The 23,068-nt window shown below is 33.6% G+C and overlaps 1 protein-coding gene and 1 pseudogene across 1 annotated transcript; both read left to right on the top strand.

The window, feature by feature from the left end:
• The first annotated feature begins 1,598 nt into the window (after window positions 1-1,598).
• On the top strand, window positions 1,599-9,049 carry LOC146923785 (uncharacterized; annotated as a pseudogene).
• Window positions 9,050-10,035: 986 nt separating this feature from the next.
• Window positions 10,036-22,511, top strand: LOC146923784 (uncharacterized). The gene is made up of 8 exons (XM_085711772.1): window positions 10,036-11,181; window positions 11,323-11,394; window positions 18,657-18,732; window positions 19,685-19,792; window positions 20,704-20,761; window positions 20,845-20,958; window positions 21,225-21,412; window positions 22,407-22,511. The coding sequence occupies exons 1-8, from the start codon at window positions 10,184-10,186 to the stop codon at window positions 22,509-22,511; spliced, it is 1,719 nt and encodes a 572-aa protein (XP_085567898.1). The 5' UTR covers window positions 10,036-10,183.
• Window positions 22,512-23,068: the final 557 nt, after the last annotated feature.

The raw sequence follows: 23,068 nt of genomic DNA, 5'->3' as shown, positions 1-23,068 counted from the left end.
TTTCTGCTATATGTTTTACACACGGCTGTACATGGCTTTATAGCTGTCCAAACTTTACAAGTAATCAAATGCATTTACATGATAATTAAATGCATTGAATTGGAATTACAGTAGAGGAAAACAATTGCGCATGAATAAGGTAAGTCAACTGTACAAACTAATGACAGTTGATCCTAAACAATAATAGTTATACATGAATTAATGGAAGTCAACAATGATGATGATGTCATAGGCAACAATCAAGAAGGAATGTTATCAGTACACCTATACTCGAAACAATGAGATGTTGTTATAAGTTCATTGTTTATTAAAGGCACGACTTCTTCTTCCTCCCTGCTTTCAATTCATGTTCCCATTATAAAAAAGCACGTACGTACTTTATACCATACCACCTCAAATTATATATGTTTGAAGTGAGATTCCAACAACCATTCACTTTTTTTCAAGTTATTTGTACCAACAAAAAAAAAACTGTGAAACTCAAGAAAACCATAACCCCACAAAAAAAAAATGGAAACAACAAATAAACCATGTTTAAATATTTGTCCTTTTTCATCACAGCTGAAATAAAAATGTTCTTGAGTAAGAACACCAACAAAAATTAAGACGCGAATTAAACATTGAACTATTTACGAACAGATTGCTAAAAAAAAAGGATATTTACGCCCAAAAAAATGATTTACTGAAAAAAAAACAACCAAAGAAAAAAAGGATTTACTAAAAAAAAGGATTTGGTCGCCCAAACAAATAGAAACCAACCTTTCTTTAATAAAAAAAAATTCTCTTTTCATAATAATAACAGATTTGTAGAATTTTGTTGGTGACTTTATCTCCTCCTATTCTTTTGCTTCTAATATATGCTCCTATTCTTAAGCTTCTTATATCTGCTCATATTAAAAGATTCTCTTTAATAAAAACAGCATCATATGAAACAAGAAACGACTCTGATCCTATTTTTGTTATCAAAGTAACAAAATCTGTAAGGGATAGGATGAAATTCTAATAAACCTAATTAGCATTAAAACTAGCCAGCCCAACCAAAGTTAATTAAAAAAGAAACCCCTAAATACCTTCAGGACTGAATCTTCGTTATTATTGACATTAAGAACCCTAAAGTGATTATAATCTAGCAAGGTTTTTGGAAGGTTAAAGCCAGGCATTTTATCCCAAGTGAATGAAGATCAGATCGTCTGATCTATGTAGTAAGCCTGAATAATGTAATTGTTCGTAAATGGTTCAATGCTCTACTTTGTAGCAGTTTCAGATGGGTAGTTGCAAGGGGCTTGGTAGAAATAGGTTACAGACAAGCTTGCTAGCAGACAGCCTATATATGTATTTCCTGTGTTGAAAGATTTCTTATTGTTTCACATTTCTTCTTATTTATTGGATCATAATAGGCTGTCTGATAGCAATTATATCAGGCTGATTGTTCTTTCTTGTGACTTGCTTTGAAATACTCGCTCTTTTTTCTTTTTTCAGGGGTTTGTTTCGGCTGTAAGTCATATGCGATCATTTGTTGGTGACTTTATCCACTTCACTTACATATAATAGCAATTCCTTTTAGTTGTGCTGTTTCAATTCATGTTCCCATTCGCTTCATGGAGAATAGCAAGAGGCGAAAAATATTGCAAATATATGATAATACAGAAATTGTTTCACATCAACCTTCATCTCATACAAGTATAAGTGTCTCTAACAGAAATCCTTTGTCCGACATCACAAATGGTTAGTCAAGCACAAGCACCGCAGCACTATTAGTAATTGTTTTACCTACTTTTCCTAAAACATGGATGTTCTTTGCAGAAGTACCGAGTAGGCGCTGTTCTAATAGCAAGACCAATGAAATCCTTGGAACCAGTCGACATGTTTTAGCAAACGCCACACATGTGTCTCACGACCATTCTATTGGATCTTCCGATGGCATATGCGGTGAAAACCGCGAGGATTCTGATATACCAGACAATGAAGGTAAACTATCAATGAACACACTTGGTTTTTATGCTATTCCATTTAGATTAGAATATAAGCACACACACCTATTTGACCAAAAGCACACACACACTAAGTATATAGCATCTATACTGTTTTGCACATTTGCAACGGTTGATGCTATCTTAATTTTGAAATATTACCTATCATTCCAGAATTTACATTTACTTGGTGTTTTGCAATCTGACTTCAAGATTTGCTTTGCACTAATTCATAAGGACCTTCGTAGACCTTTTATTTTCCCTCTTTTTTATGTTTATTCTCATTAAAAAAACGCTACATGCTTATAAGTTAGGTATATTTATTTATGTTTCATTATATAATTATATATTTTTACGCTTCAGTGCACTAAATAGCATCTAGGAAGCCTGAAAGCAACATGGTTATATTTCATCATTTATACTTAGTCCAACAATTCATCCAAAATTCAGATAGCTACAGAACCTTTATAATATGAAAGTAATGAATAACTAGACAATTCATATATGGTAGCCGTGAAAAGCAATTCAGTTGCGTCCCATGTAATACACAGTAGTAAGCAAACTTTATGAATGAAAGATAAGCATAACAAAGGTATAAGAAAAACCATTGTCTTTTTTCTCATAGATATACAATGTGAAATATAGTGGCTCAAAATTGCATACCAATGCATAAAGTCACATTTTTGTCTCCCTAAATAATATTAAAGCATATGCATCATATGCTATATTAATGTTTATATCCTTAGGTTTCAACTTCACAATATATGATCAGTGCTACTATTGCACGATGACAGGAAAAATACAGAGAAAGTTGTATAAAATTATTCTATTAAATAGACTACTATTTGTTAGTCATTTGGTTAGTACTCTTGAATTTTATAGCAAACAAAGAATAAGTAATTACAAACATTAGTCCCTTTCTTGAAACTTTCTGTTATTTTATAATTGTGAAGTTAGAATGTGTTTGATGAATTTTCTTTTAATTTTTGGGATTAATTTCAGCCATACCAAGTCTCAACTCACGACGTGTCTGAATATAAATACATATATGATAAGCCAAAACAGAACCTTACTAAATTGCTTTTCACGGTTTGATTTATTAAATAGTAAATATGAAAGTAATGAATAATGAACACTCTAGACAAATAGAACAATGATTTCTCAATATCATGTAAGCTAAAACAAAACCTTACTTAAATGATGTTAGTGAGTAACAGAAATAAGGAAATCATTTAGGATGTTTTCCCCACATCAATACACATAAATGCATCAACATGTTACAGACGAAATAAAACTCGGTTCAGACTGATTCAGAAAAATCTGAAAAGAAAACAATAAAAGAAAGAATAAATATTGATAAATCGGATAGTGCATACAAGAATAAAACGAAGAAAATGATTCAAGAAACATATAAAACGATTGCATAAGGTTGGTTTAAAGAAAACAATTAATCTGAAAAGAACATTACGACCCTCTCAAACGTGTTTATTTCATTTGATTCAGTGATTCATTTGGATGATGATGTAAGTGTAAACCAGAACCATCTTTTTCAAGCCACAAACACAATTTTGTCGTCTGTCACGTCTGCTACTGAAGAATTAATCGTTGGAAACTGCCTTCAAAATTTGGAAGATGACGATATTCCACCAAATTCAGGTAATGTTGCTTTTTGTCTCTGTAACTTTATATTTGTGTTGCTAATATCGTATTGGATGAATATGAATTTTCATCGTAAAATTATATTAGTCGAACGATAATTTCTTGACGTATATAGCTGTTGCATGTGAACAGACATCAGCTCTGACGTTGTGCATCAGAATTGCACCGATATGTCGTTGGGAATATTTTCATCTCTTCAATCAGGTACCATTATTTGTAATTTAAATATAAATATGTTTACTTTCATCCGAGACATTGTTACAATATATACAATTCATGATACTCGCGTTATTTTCAGATTCTGTTGAAAGTGTAAGTTACGAGGATTTCGGGCAGCCGGATTGTATATGCAAAGATTGTGGATCACACATGTGGTATGGAGAGAGGACTCGCAAGGAGTGCAAGCCAATAGTGCCAGAATTCTCTATGTGTTGCAAGGAAGGGAGGATCAAAATTGCGTACCCACCGTTGCCTGAACCTCTCGCTGATTTGTATTACTCTGACAATAGAAGAAGCAAGTACTTTATGGAAAATATTCGATCTTTTAACAGTATGTTTGCCTTCACATCGATGGGTGGAAAGATTGACAGCTCTATGAATAGTGGGAACGCTCCTCCGACGTTTGTTCTCAATGGCGAAAACTATCATCGGATTGGTAGTTTGCTGCCAATGGAAGGAGATGTACCAAAGTTTGCTCAATTGTACGTTTATGACACCGACAATGAAATCAAGAATAGAATGGCAGCTGTGGGGTAAAATGTTTTATACTTTGCTGATTTCGATATTTATTTTTCATTCCACTCTCTGGAGTAAAGCTTTCATACCGTACATATTGATATTTGGCTTTTGTTTGTAGGATGGATGACGACAATGATTCGATGAAATCGTCAATTGTTATTGGCCTTAGGGACATTCTTGATGATGTCAATTCCTACGCCAAATAGTATAGAACTGCAAGAGATACTTTGAAGGCAAGAAATGCCCCTACTGTCAAGCTAAGAATATTAGGCAAGAGAAATCGGGATGGTCGGAGGTATAATTTGCCTACAGCGTCAGAGGTTGCAGCTTTGATAGTCGGAGACTTTGATTCTTCTGATTTTGAAAGAGATGTTGTTGTCGAAGAAAGATCTGGTGCTTTGAAGAGAATTTTGATTCTTGAGCCATCTTACTTACTGTTGCAATATCCGCTTTTGTTTCCAAGAGGACAGGATGGTTATCGAAAATATATCAGGTACAATGAAACATCCAAGAAGTCACAGATAAAAAGGCTATATGTCACTCTATTAGAATGGATGGCTTATATGATCCAGCATCGAGAAAGGATTTATTCAACTATTGTTTTTTCAAGGAGGTTGCTCCACCAATTTTTAGTCGACGGGTTCAGTATGATAGAGTATGCCAGATTAAGGTATGCAAGAGATCATCAAAAAGAGTTAAGGGCGCATATGTATAAAGGATTAACCGAAGCACTTCTAAGAGGAGAGACAAATCCGGCTACTACTGGAAAAAGAGTTATTTTGCCCGCGACTTTTGTTGGTGGTCCACGGTACATGATCCAAAACTATCAGGATGCAATGGCTATATGTGGATGGATTGGATATCCCGATCTGTTCATCACGTTTACTTGCAATCATAAATGGCCGGAAGTTGTTGATTTTCTCAAATTGCATAATCTAAAACCAGCAGATAGACCAGATTTGTCTTGCAGAATTTTCAAGTTAAAACTCGATCATCTCATAAAGGAGATCAAGAAGGGCCAAATATTTGGAGAAGTCCGGGCAGGTGAGTAATATTTACACTAAAGTTTTGGTCCCAACTGTAGCATTTTATTTATGTATGTTATGTTCCGTTGTAAGGAATTTGAATTTGCTTTCTATTGCTACTTCATCTCTATATTATAATCCACGATGCAAATATTAAAATGAATTTCAATTAATTCCATACGGCACATTGATGAAATAGTATGTCAATCCATGTCGCATATTATGCATCTTCCATGTAAATATAATGTTTATTAGAGGTATTTTATAACCAATATTCAATAGTTATCCACGACTCCCTAATTATATGACATTTGTGCAATACTTTATTTCTTACATTAATTTACCATTAAGTTAACTTATTTAAAGCTTCTCTGTTATGTCTGCAGTTATATATACTATTGAATTTCAAAAACGTGGGCTACCTCATGCACACATACTGGTGTTTTTGAAGCCAAGTTATCGTTGTAAGAAGCCTGAGGATCTTGACAAGATTATATCAGCAGAGATTCCAAACAAAGATACAGATGTGGAGTTATTTAATATAGTGACTACGCTAATGATTCACGGCCCATGTGGTGACCAAAACACAGGTTCACCTTGCATGCTAAAAAATAAATGTACCAAGCACTTTCCAAAGAAATTTGTGGACCAAACCGTGATCGATAAAGATGGATATCCAGTTTACAGAAGAAGGGACAATGGAGTTTATGTAAAAAAAGGAGAGTGTTTTGCAGACAACAGGTTTGTTGTGCCGTATAATAGAACACTGCTCTTGAAGTACAATGCTCATATCAATGTCGAGTGGTGCAACCAATATCGTTCTATCAAATACCTTTTCAAATATGTGAACAAGGGACATGATCGCGTCACCGCAAACTTTTATAGTGGTGGAGGTGAAAGTGATTTGGATGAGATAAAAATGTATTATGATTGTCGGTATTTGTCCGCGTGTGAAGCTGCCTGGAGAATATTCGCTTTTGACATACATTACAGAGAACCTTCGGTTGAACGGTTAAATTATCATTTAGAAAATGAGCATTCAATTATGTATGAAGAGAACGAGGATATTGAAGAAGTTGTAGAGCGATCGCATAGAAAAACTACAAAGTTTTTGGCCTGGATGAAAGCAAATCAAAAGTATCCAGAAGCAAGAAATATGACGTACAATCAATTCCCGACGAAATTCGTGTGGAAAGCAACGGATCATGAATGGACTCCTAGGCAAGTTGGTTTTTCGATAGGAAGGGTCCATTTTGCTCCACCAGGTTCCGGTGAAAGGTTTTACCTGAGAACTCTCTTAAACTACATCAAAGGTTCGACATCTTTTGATGACATCAAGACGGTCAACAGTGTAAAATACAATACTTTCAAGGAGGCCTGCTACGCTATGGGATTACTGGATGATGACAAGGAGTTTATAGACGCGATAATGGAAGCAAGTCTTTGGGGCACTGGCACTTATTTACGTAGACTCTTTGTAGAACTGATGGTATCTGATCAATTTGCGAGACCAAATGTTGTCTGGAATTCTACATCTGCAAGTTTAATTGATGACATTCTTCACAAACAGAGGCGGGTGCTTGGAGCTCCAGGTTTATTTTATTGCTAATTTATTATTTTTAATTACATAATAATTATGTTTATCCATTTTTCCTCCTCAAATAATTTTCCATCTCTGACAATACATGCATTTGTCTTTATACGAAAGTAACTACCGTTGTTTACTCAAATTACATGCAGTGATATTGGTAAATCTAATAGTGATTTTGCGTTTCTGCTAAATAATTATTCTAATGACAATTTACATTAATTATGAATGAATAACTATTTATAACATAAGTGTTTATTGTCTGAAGTTGAAAAAAATAAGCTCTATTCACTGCATTCATACGTATGTTTATTTATCAAAATTACATGAACATGGCTGTTTTTTTCCCGTATATATTTTCGACATACAATTCCTGCTGATTTTTAACAACCTTGATTTCTCTACCAGATTTACGGTTGACTGATGAGCAGTTGGAGGCGTATGCATTGGCCGAGCTAGAAACGTTGTTGCAGAGTTTTGGGAAGAGTTTGTCTGATTTTCCTCCAATGCCAACAGCCGATGTATCGTTGGTCACTGATGTCGGAAATAGATTGATTTATGATGAGATGAATTATAATAAGTCTTTACTAGCTGCTGAACATGCCCAGTTGATGTCGACCATGACTTCGGAACAACGTAATGTATATGATACAATCATTACAAGAGTCAGGGAAGACAGACCTGGGTTTTTTTTCCTGTATGGTTATGGTGGTACGGGGAAGACATTTATTTGGAGGGCATTGTCAGCTGCATTGAGGTCTGAGGGTGAGATTGTTTTGGCATGTGCATCCAGTGGGATTGCTGCCTTGCTTATACCCGGTGGAAGAACTGCACATTCAAGATTCGGTCTCCCTTTTATAATCGACGAGACCTCAATGTGTGGAGTTACTCCAAATACACCGTTGGCATCGCTGGTAATTAAGGCTAAACTTATCATATGGGATGAAGCGCCAATGATGCACAAGCATTGTTTCGAAGCACTGGATAGATCCTTGAGAGATGTTCTAAAGACCGTAGATGAGAGAAACAAGGACATACCGTTTGGTGGTAAGGTTGTTGTCTTAGGTGGAGATTTCAGACAGATATTACCGGTCATGCCCAAAGCTACCAGGCCAGAGATTGTCTACGGTACAGTTAACTCATCTAATTTATGGAGGTACTGTGAAGTCCTTACTCTTACAAAAAATATGAGGGTTTTAAGTGGCGCATCTGAAGCAGACATTGAAGAGAGGAAGTTGTTTTCTGACTGGGTTTTAAGCATTGAGGATGGTACAACTGGGGTAATCAATGATGTCGACATATCCGTTGAAATCCCGTCCGACTTGCTTATTCCAAGTTCAGGTAATCCTATTGCATCTATTGTTGAAAGCACTTACCCAAATTTGTTAGGAAACATTGGTAAATCAGAATATTTTCAAAGTAAAGCAATATTGGCACCAAAGAATACAATTGTTGATCAGGTTAATGATTATGTGTTAGACTTGATTCCTGGTGAGGAGAAAATTTATTTGAGTTATGATACACCTTATCATAAAAACCTAGGCGGTGACGCACTAGACGACATCCACACGCCTGAATTTCTCAACACCATTGTTGCCTCCGGATTGCCAAACCATAGGATTCGATTGAAAGTAGGAGTACCTGTGATGTTATTGAGGACCATAGATCAAAATTTGGGCTTATGTAACGGTACAAGATTGATTATTACAAAGATGGGTAAATTTGTGCTCGAGGCAGAGATAATATCTGGGTCTAATATAGGTGAAAAGGTGTTTATTCCAAGGTTATCGCTAGAACCGTCTGATACTAGAATTCCGTTCAAGTTTAAACGAAGGCAGTTTCCGTTGTCCGTCTCATTTGCAATGACTATTAACAAGAGTCATGGTCAGTCTTTGAAAAATGTTGGTGTCTATCTACCGTCTCCTGTTTTTTCACATGCACAATTGTACGTCGCAGTATCGAGGGTTACTTCGAGGGATGGTTTAAAGATGTTGATCAATGACGAGGACGGTCAAGATACTAATGTGACATCAAATGTGGTCTATAAAGAAGTTTTCCGTAATGTGTAGCACTTGGTTTTGTAGTCATGTTTTTATTGCATTTTGGTACTATTTTTATGTCGACAGACGTTGGATTTTCTTTTTTCAATAAACTATATCATTAAATTTATATGTCATGTTATCGTAACAGGGTTGATGTCGTGGAAATTGTTTAATATGGTGCATTACAAAGGTTTCTGACGATTTATTTTATGAATTGAATTATACTATTTTTTGGTTTCAAGTAAAATGATCCCTTTCACATTTGCGCTTTAATTTTTCTTTTGTATGACCCGTGCGTAAGCACGGGTCGAAAGTCTAGTATAGTATGAAAATTTGTTAGGTTTAGGTTTAAATTAGGTTTAGGTAATTAAGCTTTATGTCAGGGTTAAAACAGGAAATTTAATCCCTAGGTTTAGGTTAAAATTAGGGCTAACATTTGCTTATGGGTTAACTTTTATATATAGTATGAAAATTTGTTAGGTTTAGGTTTAAATTAGGTTTAGGTAATTAAGCTTTATGTCAGGGTTAAAACAGGAAATTTAATCCCTAGGTTTAGGTTAAAATTAGGGCTAACATTTGCTTATGGGTTAACTTTTATATATAGTATGATTAAAGTATTATTATTATTATTATTATTATTATTATTATTATTATTATTATTATTATTATTATTATTATTATTATTATTATTATTATTAATTAAATTAGTTTTAGTTTTTTTTGTAGTTATCCATTGTGTGCCCTTTGTGAACCAAAAGTAACCAAAAAAAAAAAAAGCCCTTTGTGAAGCCAAAAAATTTGCTGTTATTTTGCTATGTGGTTATAGAATCGGCATTTTAAAATCTAATGAAATTAAATTAAATTTAGTTTTTGCAAAATGACAATTAGGCACTTAAATTTAAAAAAATCATGGGTTAAGAAAAGGATATTAATGAAATTTTGCTGGACATTAACTTTTATATATTGTGTAGATTTTTTTTTGGGGGAATTTATAATTATATTTATAACTTTAATATAAAATAATGTTATTTTACCTAGTAACCCTATAAAAGAAACTTGTACCAAAAAAAAAAAAAACCCTATAAAAGAAACAACAATACCCAGCACAACTGAAAACCTAACGCAGTTCCTGAAGAAAAAACCCTAACGATTCCTCCCACCATGTCAACTATTTCTCTTTCAGCAAATGGAACACATATCTCAATGAAGAGAGAATCTCTTGCAGAAGACTATGCTGATAAAAAGAAGAAGCCTCCGCACAAGTTGATGTTCAAAATCAAACGCAGTCCTCTCGTCTTTCCTGCAATTTCCCTTTCAGCATACGGAAAGAAGATTCCGGTGAACAGACACTCTCTTGCAGAAGACAATGAAAAGAAGAAGCCAATGAAAGCAACCACTATTCGTCAACGTCAACCTCTTTCAGCAAAAGGATCTCAAAACACAGTGAAGAGAAACTCTCTTTCACAAGACCTTGACGATGAAGATGAGGAGACTAAGAAAGCAACCACTAGGAACAACAAACAGATACAGATCAAGCCAGAAAGAAACAGAAACAAAATAAAGACAGTTTTTTTTCTGAAGAGGAAAACAAGGATAGTTATCAAACAAGGTCAATCCTCGAAAATCTTATGTGGTATATGCTTTGATTCTGTAACACGCTCTAATATGTTTTCGACTGGTTCATGCAATCATCCCTTTTGTACTAAATGCATATCCAAATATGTGAAGAATAAAATAAAAGAAAAAGTAGTGAAACTGAATTGTCCTGATCCAGAATGTTCTGTTGAACTGAAACCAGAACATTTGCAATCCATTTTACCTAATAAAATCATTGTTGATTGGGAATCTGCAAACTGTGAGTCTTCTATTGCTTTGAAGGACAAAATTTACTGTCCTTATGAGAATTGTTCTCTTTTGATGGTGAATGACGCGGCATGCGCTGTTACAAGTTATGAATGCCCTTCTTGTCATAGGTTATTTTGTGCACAATGTAAAGTTCCATGGCATGCAGATATGAATTGTCGGCAATTTCAGACGAAGCGTGAAAACCAGTTGGATAAGAAATTTTTGCAGTTGGCTAAAAGAGAAAAGTGGCAGAGATGTCCAAAATGCTCAATGCATGTCCAGAATATCGGTGGATGTATGCGTATGCACTGCAGGTTGTATTGTATTGTATTGTTATATCATACTTTCTCTAGCTTATCCCTAATAATTAATTTCACTAATTTTAAGTTTAATTAATTCTATTATGTATGAAAAATTATTTATAACGACTCAATGTTTTTTCTTTTCTTTTTCAGGTGTGGTCATGACTTCTGCTACATGCGTGGTAGTTTTTGGCATCTGTTGCATACTTGCGAACAACATATACGGTAACTCTATGAAACTCTTTGCATATGGAATTAATAATAAGGCATATAAGAATGCATGTAATCCTAGTACCACACCAACAAAATTACATATATATTCACTCTAACAAAGATAACTAATAAAAATTCTAAGAAAAGACTTGAAATCATTTTAAAGCTAAAGGTTCAGTTAAAATGTTTTTACAAATTCTTTGTCAAAGAATTTTTCTTCAACTAACACAAAGTGCTTTATAAGAAGGCATTGAAACTGACTAATTTTATTTTAAAATGTTGTTTGATCATCCAGAACTTGGGATATTATCGAAGTGTGCCTGTTATTGGGTTTCCTATGTAGTTGTATCTTAAGTGAAATGTGAACTCAAGACTTGGAATAAAAGATTTTTTGTGGAGATGTTCACATGCAAGTGGATGCAGCTTTATCGGTTTAGAGAACTCAGGAACAATTGTATTCATATGGCATCTCAGATAGTTTGCAAGCTCAAAAATTTCAAACCTAACTTGATCTTTCTCAATCATTCTTATCAAGAAACTTTTTGGAAGGATAAATCTAGGGTTTGTATGATTTTCTATGGATATCGAAAATATTGTTTTCTTTCATAATCTAATATTTTCTATGGTTAAATCTAGGATAATACTGCTGCCAAAATCAGGCATGTGGACTATTGAACATGTTCTTCGGTACTTGGGTTATTTTTATGCTTCTCCTAATTTTTGTGTGCTTAACGACTTGATTTAATTTGTGATCCCTTCTTTTAAATTTTGGGATATTAACTGTTGGATTATCATTATCGCACAAGTTCAATTGGAGTGTAGAAATATAATGAGAGTTAGTTCGTGTTAGGGTGTTGGAGGCACAAATTTTAAAGCTTCAACAAATGGACTCAAACTTTCCATTAATTAAAGGTTTTCTTGTTCCCTCGTATGTGAGATCGATTTCTTAATTTTCAACTCCACCTCAAGTCCAAACAAGACTCTCTTTCTTTTTTCTTTCTTTTTTCGGGCTTGTCCTCAATAAGCCAAGTCTATTTTGGAAACTAATTTCACCATAAGCCTTATACATGCGGCCAATCTGCTCTCTTTTGATTCGGTCGTCGTGGATATACCATATTGTAACGTGGCATCAAATGGTCCATTAATCAACGACCCTTTCAAAGTGGGGATCTAACGGTCCTGATCGAATTCCAGCTTCCCTTTTGGCTGATGGAATCATGAACATTAACCACCAACAGTCAAACAAATCCCTATCATTGATTTACTGACATAAATGTAGAGTGTGTTAATCGAAATTTCTTAATTCCTATTTATATTTTTCTTTTGTTCGAAAGCATGCTCATCTCCTATGCTTTCGGTCACATTTTCCATCATCATCCTTGTTTAATATCCATTCAATTGTACTAGTGGTAAGCACATATTTATACACATATTTATATTTATTTATTTATTTTGGTCAGGTAGCCTAGTGACTAGAATTCACCTTATAAGGTGAATAAGTGGGGTGTCCGGGGTTTGAACCCTGGCCCCTGCATATAATAATGCATTGTCCTACCAACTGAGCTATGCTCACGGGACCACATATCTATATTTTTATTCATAGTTAATACGAAAATAATTTTTTGTACAATTTGTACATATGTCTATATTTTTATTCATATATCAATACATAGATTTTTTTTCTTATAATTTCTATGCAATTGCAACTTGCTTCCAAAAAAAGAGCGCAATGCGCTCACCCGTTCGTATGCACGGGTATCCTGCTAGAACATTTGACATCTCTTATAACCTATATAGAAAGAATAGAAAGAGATGTTCTTAGGATAATTAGTAATGATATAATTTTAGTTCATTTTCAATAAGTGAAAAATATATTATTTTCTTTATAATTTTGGTTGCTACAACTTTTTTTTTTTTTAAGAATTTCTACAACTATTTTTAATATAACTTCTTATTAAATTTAATATTATTTAATTATTTGACAAAAAAAAAATTGTCACACTAGTATTGAAAGTCCAGATTCGTCCTTGCCTAGGAGGAAGCAGGACCATTTCCCTCCACTTCCCACACCAGCTCTCCTCCCTCCTCCTCAATTCCCATTTAGTCAGTAGTCACATGCCTAAAGAAAGGGCGACTTGGTTGAAGTATATCATGGGAGCACAAATATTATCATGAACATGTACGTCCTAATTCGGCTTACAAGTTTTCCACATAAATCTCATGAAAAAGAATGTTAATAAATTATTAATCCTAAAAAAGTAAACACCAAATTCTACATAATTATCCCTGCATAAATAATAATATTAGGACATAGTTCGTCGATAGGGACTAAAAATTGAAGAAATTTTTTAGAAAGACTAAAACGAAAAAAAGTTGAAGAAATTTTTTAGAAAGACTAAAACGGTTCGATTAAAACGGACAAACGAAAAAGTTGATATATTTATAAGAACTAAAAACATATTTAACCCTTATAATTATTATTATTATTATTATTATTATTATTATTATCATCATCATCATCATCATCATGCAAAATGTCATCACAGTCAATGCACAACGACTTCGTAAAAATTGAAACATAGTTTTATTAAAAAATAACAGCCATCATATGTGATGAGTAAAACATACACCCTTCGTCATAAGCATAATATTATCCTCTCCTTATCACTTAAGTAGGGATCGTTAAATTGAATTAACGGATCATGAAGTAACAAAAAGCTTCACATCACATGGAAACAAAAAGTAATCAACTCACTTCTAATCATTGATGGTATAGGTACGGCATGAGTAAACAACCATTTTGTCTCTTAACGTGGGAGGCGTTGTATCAAAATTGGACATAATTCATAAGTGTCTTTTTACTTGTAATTTTATGGATAAAATATACAAACAAAAAACTCATTTGAGTATTAAAGTAATTATCAAAAGACACTTCAAGGATCAAAATGGTTAAATAAAAAGACATTTGATGACTAGTTTGCAATTTTGATATAATAAATGAAACTAGGTATTTAACCCGTGCGTTGCACGGGTTTCAATGGATTTTTTTTTAATAAATTTATTGGAAATGACCATTTCGGCAGCTCCAATGAATCATTTTTATTTTAAATAAAATTACAATTGAAACATTTTTAAACTTTTGTCATTGTCAAATAAAAGAGTTAGTTAAAATTAAAGTTTCAAATAAGTAAAATGTAAAAGTAAATATATGACATCAACATCCAAACTTTTTCAATAAGCAAAATAGATTAAATGTTCAAAGAGCTTTTTGAATGAACTTTGTTATGTGTAAGTAGTATTTTATATTAGATAAAATTGTTCGACAATCATTGATGCCGGTATAGATTTTGTTACATCAATATTTTTTTTATATGACAACTTCAAAATCTTTATGTCTGACTTAGATTTTGTTTCTATCATTCTCATGAAATCCAAGTATATTGCATATAAGAGATGCGTTGTTATTTTGACACACACATAAGTATATTGCTATAGATATTCATGAGTAATCTTTCATATTTTGCCTGATGACTTAGACAAATATGATAAAACCAAAATGATTTATATTATAATATGGGAAATGCTAACCGGTGCCCCCGGGGCACTGGTTAAGGATATGAAAAAGGAAATTATATAGTAGTTAATGCATTGAAATTATGTAATTAATTTATAATAAAGTCAAAAGCAGTTTCCTTTTATGGTAATAATTCTCTTTTATGGTATGCTTAACCAGTGCCCCGGGGGCACCGGTTAGCAGGACCCTTATAATATTGATGATATGAAAAATTAAATAGTTAATTTTGATAACAATAATTAGTATGGTGGGGTTGTTAGGAAGTTGAACAACAACAATATGGATATCAATGGACTAAGAATTTAAGATATAGAGTCAAGTTGTTAATAGTGTGAGAAAGCTTTTTAGAGGTGTCACATATGCACAATACTTGCATAAGAACTATGCAAACTTAGATTACAAAGATACCAAGAACAAAAATAAAAAGAAAGGAAGGAAAAGGGAGAACCACCTCACCAAAAAAAGAGAAAAGCGAAAATGATCATGAATGTATATGTTTCAATCATGTATATATAACATGAGGCAAGACTTTATTAGAAAAACTAAAACATCAATTTTTAGAGTTTTTGGTCTTATAAATGAAATTTATTTTTGTAGCATAATAATCATTTTTAATATTCTTAAAATGTTAGGACTGACTTTTCAAATTTTTATTTTTTGCTAAGACATTTCATGTTAAAATGTATATGTAGAATTTGATTAACGTATAGAACCAAACAAAAAAAGAATTTGATTAGTCTATAAGCTTTATATGCGAACATGCAGAATTAATATAGCATATAAAAAACATCTTTAAATTGGAGCATATATAGAGTCAACGGTTAAAATAACTTTCTGTTATACATATTTATCATGTGGTGAGAAGTTACATTTTCTAGATATAATGTGAGAAGTTATCTTTATGTAACTTCAACTTAACTGCACATTATTATTTATTTATTTAGATAGATAGAATAAGAGAGTAGAAATCAAGTTTTTTTTAGAGGTGTACAATTCTAGCATTAGAGCGACTCAAGTTTATTTTACAAAGATAGATAGATAGATAAATCAAGCCTTTTCATTTTATAGGTTAATTTTGAGGAATGTTTTGAGTAAATTGAGTGATATCATAGAAACCAATGAATAGTCAATAAATGAAGAGTAAAAAAGAGAAGAGAAAAACTATAATACAAAATTGAAAAGTATCATTCAATTGCTTGAAGAAAGTGAGGATGAACAAAATTATCATCACTTGTATCCTTTTCATTTGTTTAAGGAATACAATGAGTGACTAAATGACCATAGTTAAGAAATAGGAAACAGTTACTTAAAATTTGCACTAATACAATGAGCGAGTAATTGAAGAGGTATCATCCAATAGTTTCATTAACCTTTAATCATTTTTTTTTTACTATTTTTAGAGATAAAAATATTTTCTTGACTACATATAAAATATTATCATTATAAATAATTATAATGTTTATATTATTTTGTCATTTGTAATATTTTTCTACTAATATTGTCTTAACCTATATATTTCTTTAACCTATATAAATTTGATAAACAGATAAATTGTACCGAAAATATGAGTGAGAAAATAAATATATAATAGATGATAACAATTAGCACTACATTCATATAAACTAATTAAAAATAATTTACTTAAACTCTAAACAATTTACTGTATAAAACAACTTCAAAATAAATTCAATAAATTTAAATGTTTATGCAAATAATAGTTAGGGCTATAAAAATATACCTACATGAGCTGTCGTTTTTCATAGACTTCTCGAGCTAGATGCATCAAAAGTGAAAATAAAAGCCTCCTTTATTCTCTTCTCCCAATTTTTTTTATTTGAAGCAATCTCTTCTTCTAATTGACATGAAAAAATTGCCACATCCACCTTAAGAAATAAACTAAAAAAAGTTAGAATATTAAACTAATAAACATTATATCAATAAACAAAGTATCCTTCAAAACAAAATCAATAAAGAAAAGTTGAGCTAAAATATTTTTCTAATCTAATAGTAATTTGAGTCCCTATTATGTCATAGATTAGAAATCAATGAATAATCAAGAGATTGAAGAGTAACAAAAGTGGTGATGGTGGATGGGGTGAACCATAAGATAAAATTGAAGAGGTATCATAGTTTCTTAGAGAAAATGATGATGAAAAAATCAGGGATAGTTTTTGAGAGTGATGATTCAATATCCGCAACTAAAGCAATTCACTATGCAAGAACAGTTATGGTTCAATAGAATTTTCATAACTGAAAATAAAAAAAGAATGTGAGGGAGAAGATGCATAACTTGGAGAGGGAATTCTCTCTTTGATAGCATGATAATATAGTGTCATAAATATACAAATAAATTGCTCCCGTAAGAAATGTTGCATAGAGTTTTTTTGTTTTTTAAGGAAAAATTAATAGAATGATAATGTAACCGATTGATTTCAAGAAAAATATTTCAGCTACTGGGTAGTTTGAAACTGTTGGAAAATGAATAGAAAAACATTGAATTAGTGGAGGGTATCATCATGCATATACAATCTCTCATAATAGGCCTATTCACTAAACATTAAATTGATTTAGTGGGGGGTTAAATAATGAATGAATTATTAGAGTAATAGTTAAAAGAGGGTGACAAAGTATCAATAGAAAATGAAAAATTAGAGCTCATTTAGACATGCCACATCATCAAAACTCTTGCATAAGAATAGTTCAAGTTTCAAATTCAAAGATATATAGATAGATAGATAGATTATCTCACACCTTAAGGGGGTATTGAACGTTGTTTAGCCATACCACATTCGGGTCCAATAATGAATTGCATATATAATCATGACTTTAAGAGAGATGCACACTTATTCCAAAATAAAATCCGATTGTTACTATACAACAATAATGAAACACAGTGTGGAGTTGTCCCAAGGGGCGGATGAGTGGTGTTGGAGATAGAGGAGAACGGGATGTTTTCGGTAAGATCAATTTATAAGAAATTAGAGGCTCTAACGGCTCTTGATGAGGTGCCGGGAGAAGAGATGCAGGTGTTTACTCAAGTGTGGAAGTGTGCGGCGCCGTCAAAAGTGGTGGATCTCTCCTAGAAAGCTTTGCTTAATCGGATTCCAACGAGATTGAATTTAGTTCGGCGGAATGCTATTCCAAATAACATAGACTTGCTTTGTGTTTTTTGCAATGAGATGGTTGAGTCGACAAATCATCTTCTTGTGCATTGCCGGAAGACTTGAAGATTTGGCTACATCTACGACAATGACTTGGAAGTCGACAAATCATCTTCTTTGTGTTTCACTTTGGGAATGTTGGAATGGAGTGGCAACTCATCCGAAAGAGGTTAGAAGGGGAATGAGATTAATTTGGCACACATCCATTTGGGCGATTTGGAAAGCAAGAAATAACGCCATTTTCAATAATGTTGAGATTAGAATAGATGATATAGTTGAGGAGATAAAAGTTATATCCTGGAGGTGGAGTTTAGCGAGATCAAAGATGCCGACTTGTTTGCTCTATGAGTGGATTTGGAATCCAAAAAGCTGTTTGTGTAGAAGATAAGAGGAGTGGAGGTGCTGCCCTTGTTTTCTTCGGTTGCAAGCTGTGGTGGCTGTTGTGTTCCTGCTGAGTTGTGGTGCGGCAGGTCTTCTCTCTATTCAGTTGCAGGCGGTTTTTTCCTGCTGTGGGGCTACAGGTTTGTTGGCTGGTGCAGCTTAGTGTGCGGTGGGGTTTTGCTTCCTGGCTTCGTGATTGGTGTTTGGTTGCGCATGTCTCTTGTGTGCATTCTGGTTGCTTTTGCTGTTTTTTCCTCTTCTTTTTCGGAAGTAGGACTTTTAGGGGGTTTTTTATTGAGTCTATTGGTGTTGAGGGGCCCCTTGTTTTTTGGCCTTTGTACTCTTTTTCCTCCTCTTGCCAGTTTTGTGCGTCTTGCGCTTTCCGAGCTTAATAATATTTGCCGATTCAAAAAAAATAAATTAAACACATTGTTCATATGCTATCAAGCATTTTCGGTATAACATCAAATTCAACAAGTAATCCTAATGGTAAATTATTGAATCATTAGAATTAGATTACATACATATCATCAATTAGATTTTAAGTCCCCCCTAATTAAAAGTACCAAAACCTCAACTCAGCCGCACTCTTAGCCGAAAGTGGCGAATGAGGCCCCGACATCATGATCTCATCCGGCAAAACCACATCATCACTTTTGAAAAGCCTTAACATTTTAATAAATGTCATCAATTAGAGACTTTTATAATATTTGAATTAAATTTTAATTCATCTTTTGTTAAAAGGCTCAGGAATTCATGTTTTGTTAAAAAATTCTAAATTTTACTGGAAAAAACTTTTATAATATTTGAATGATATACATGACCAGACTCTTAAAAGCAGACAACAAAGGTGTGAACGAAAAACATTTTAAAAGATCAAAAGTTGAAGGAAATTTTTAGTGTGACTAAAATAAAATAAAAAAATCAGCATTGCTTTACTTTTATGTGTCATATCATGTTTTCATCATTCCGTTGTTTTCCTAACATCCCTATTTTTGTGATAATCAATAGCTCAATTTTTAATCTTCTTTCTTTCATATTGTTTCTGAAATCGTTTGATAAATTTGGGCTTTCCAAATGATAATTTAACTAGTATATGTTGTTTCATTTACTGGGCAGTCTTGGATGGCTTCATGTTGTATCACTTGTTATATCTTGTTTGATTCCTTGTGTGTAACACATGCAGTTCCATGAAAAGATCAATGTCAAAAACTGTACAAATGGAGAAAAGTCACCGCACTTTGCTTTGGCATCAGCTTTAGGATTAGGATTACGTGAGGGTAGTCCTGAAGAGGTAGATCTCTTTCAATAGAAACTTTGTTGCTTATATACTTATGCTTTAGTAGATTCCTAGTTTGTCTTTTAGTAAGGTTTTGAAAGGTTTGATAGTTGAGGGAGTTCAAACTACTTAGCTCGTAGTTGGGGGCTTGGATGATTAAATAAATAAGGTATGTTACCTATATATAAAAAGAGGGTCGAGAATGAGAAGTATCTTTTCATTTGAGAGAGAGAGCGGGGGGGGAGAGGGAGAGGGGGAGAGAGAGAGAGAGAGAGAGAGAGAGAGAGCGAGAGTGAGGGAGGGAGGGTGAGAGAGAGAGATAGAGAGAGAGTATATGGTGCAAAAATTTCTGATACAGTTTGAAGTGTTGTGGAAGGATGAATTGGGGTGCTGCGAGTCTGCAACGATCGGCCTAGAGCAGACAGCTTTGAAATTTGAGGAGAAGCAAAGCCTCAGATGATGGTTACATTAGAGATGTGGAAGAACATTATTCGTTGATGAGCCATAAGAGTAATCAAGAACAGAAGCCAAAGAAAAAGTGGAGGCAAAGGCAAAAAATGATATAGAATTAGAATATGGGCCATTTCAAGACGAGAGCAAGAAATGAGAACTAGCAGTCTCAAAGCACGAGAGCGAAGAGGTTTTTTTAGTATATGTGGAATCATGAAATTTGGAAGAACAATGAAGATTGAAGACTTGGTACATGACATTAGGAAAGAAAGTCAAATGGATAACAAAATGAAGGAGAAAGATGTTGATTAACCCGTAAATGAGGAGAAACAAAGAGAAAATGAAATCAGAGAAGCAGAGCGAGGAACATAAGTGTTTACCATAGTTCATGATGTCAGGGTGAAGGGGTAGGGGAACCCCTTTTCTAGGAGACAACTGAAGTGTCAATGGGCATCATGTGGATGATGTTGTTGAAGGCTTCAAAAATGGAAGAACCAGAAACGGTCTGGAAGGGACATACGCCACCAGAATTTGGTTTTCCAACGAGGGGATTGTCACACCCAGCGACAATAAAACTGGGAAATTTTTTCCACTTAAACCGCATAGTTGTGTTGCAGGTTCCATTGGTGACACTGCTCACATGACAGAGGAGGTTAAACAAGTAGCAGTGTCACATATTCAAGGCCAAAGTGTAAAAGAGACGCGGGCAAGATCAGAAATTCAGAGGTGGGGTCAGTTTGTCTCCGTAAGGCACCTGACCTAATTTATTACAGTCCCTAAATTTCTGATTGAGTATGAAGGATATGTAGGACTGATTATCTCTAGCCCCATATGGGCCAAGTCCATCCTGTTTGAGACAAGAAGTGGGTTGTAAAGTAAAGAAAAGAAATCAATGAATACAAAGGAAAAATAGGGTCCAAGTCATACAGTTGTAGCAAGAGTGGGAGTGAGTAGCACAGCAGCCTGCTTCTTGCCATTGTTGTGTTTCTCTGTACAGTTGATGATGTTGAAGAAATTTTACAGGTGAGACAGCATTTACAAGGTGTCACAGTTATCATTTGTCAACATGTGAAACATGAACGGTTACCAATACTTTTGAAGCCTTGGGAAATGATGATCCAGAAGGAAGTTTCTCTTAACCAGTACAGCTATATAAGAAGAGAGCGGTCCAATCCTGAGAACAAGGTGATATTTTTAGGGGGGGTATATAATACATTGATAGATTTGTGTCGGGGAAGATATAATTAGTTATATAGTCAGGTATTGGGGGATGTCGGGATGGGATGATTAGAGAAATAAGGCTTGTTGCCAATAAATAAGAAGAGGGAGAGGTATTCTTATTGTATTAACTATTAAGGGAAATTCTTCTAATAGAGGTACTAGTTCCGATCAGGCATTAAATGGTTGAAAGTGCAGGATCTGTGCTAATTCAGTCTTAGAATGAAGTAATGGTCTTTTAACTACCCTCTTCATCTGCTTATAATTGACTTAATCCAAAGCAAAAGTAAAATAAAGTTTCTTAAGAATGGGTTAGTTGTGTTATCTGTTAACTTTATATAATTGCTTTGGTAGTTTGATATTATTTACAAAGAGAGGTTTTTTTTTTCTTTCATGTTTTTCATTTGCAGCTTTGTCGGTGGCATTATTTAGAGCTTTAAATCTTACAGCCAGGTATTCGATAAGAGCACAGAAGGTTATCCTTTCATTTCTTTTAATTTTTTACCACCTGCAGGATCTTACTTTTTGTTATTTTGGATGGTGGTGATTATACTCTAACAGTGACGTTGCATGTAATGAAATGAGTATGACAAAGGATGGATAATAATAGTTATAAAGCGAATAAGTTGTGATCTTCATGGTGAAAATTTAGTAGTATTATAAAGCTCTGACTCCGGAGGTCTATAATCAAGTTAGAAGCATAATTTTAATCTCCTCTGCTTAAGCAAATATGTGGAGTTTTGTTCAAAAAAAAGCAAATATGTGGAGTTTTCTTATTGAAGTCATATTTCAGATTTGTGTCCATTTTGGATGTTTCATCTCTTAAACCAGGTTTGTATAAATTATACTTCGCTAGAGTGCTACAACCGCTATCACTAACAATGGCGCTATAGTGCCACTATAGTCGTTATTTGACAACGCTGAAAAGAATTACTTTGACCATTGGTTTTTCTATTATTAGAAGCTACAGTCAGAGATTATATTGGTCTGTTCAAAGTTTTCACTAGGTTTTAGTGACTTCTGTTTTGGCCTTGCATCACCGTCAAACCTAGAAATCATTGACTGAATGAAGAGATCAATAAAGAGATTCAAAACAAGCGATAAAAAAAACTTTACATAAGGCAAGCCTCCAAGTGATTTTCATGTATCTGTCTTGCCTCTGCTGAATATTCTTCATGTCATTTCCTCATTATCTCCTCAAGAGGCTCATTTAACATTTGTTCCTTTATGTAATGCCTATAACCCTGTAAATAAAACATAGCAAAATTTGCAGTTAATAAATTCACAGTGGTGCAATTTACTCCCACTTAGTTCCTGCAAAGTAGAGCATCTATTTGGAATTAATCACAACATTAGGACTTCAAAGGAGATTGGGAGTTGAATCATGTACTTTGTACTTGGTGCCAATTGTACTCTTTGTTATCTTGCAGGAACAAAATTCTGATTTAATCAAAAGTAATTTTAATTTTAACTTACCTTGTTTTGTGCTGCTTGAATTTCAATGTACCTTGCCTTGTTAGCAAACTTCAATGCATTATGAGTCGTGCCTTGCCCGGTTAGCAGACTTCAATGCATTATGTGTCTCTTCACTGCTACTTGATGAAGACATTACTATGCAAATGA

The sequence above is a fragment of the Medicago sativa genome, chromosome 5 (genome assembly GCF_051527215.1).
Source record: "Medicago sativa cultivar Bolivia chromosome 5, Bolivia_mono, whole genome shotgun sequence".
Classification (NCBI taxonomy): domain Eukaryota; kingdom Viridiplantae; phylum Streptophyta; class Magnoliopsida; order Fabales; family Fabaceae; genus Medicago; species Medicago sativa.
The sequence above is the reverse complement of the archived record's forward strand: the minus strand, read 5'-3'. Positions and strand labels throughout refer to the sequence as shown.

Bases quoted from the DNA above. Each gene is read 5' to 3' on its own strand.
- LOC146923784 (XM_085711772.1), top strand. From the start codon at position 10,184: ATGTCAACTATTTCTCTTTCAGCAAATGGAACACATATCTCAATGAAG. The intron at 18,733-19,684 runs GTTGCTTTTGCT...TAACACATGCAG, and splicing joins TGTCTCTTGTGTGCATTCTG to TTCCATGAAAAGATCAATGT. The intron at 20,762-20,844 runs GTTTTCCAACGA...GTTGTGTTGCAG, and splicing joins ACATACGCCACCAGAATTTG to GTTCCATTGGTGACACTGCT.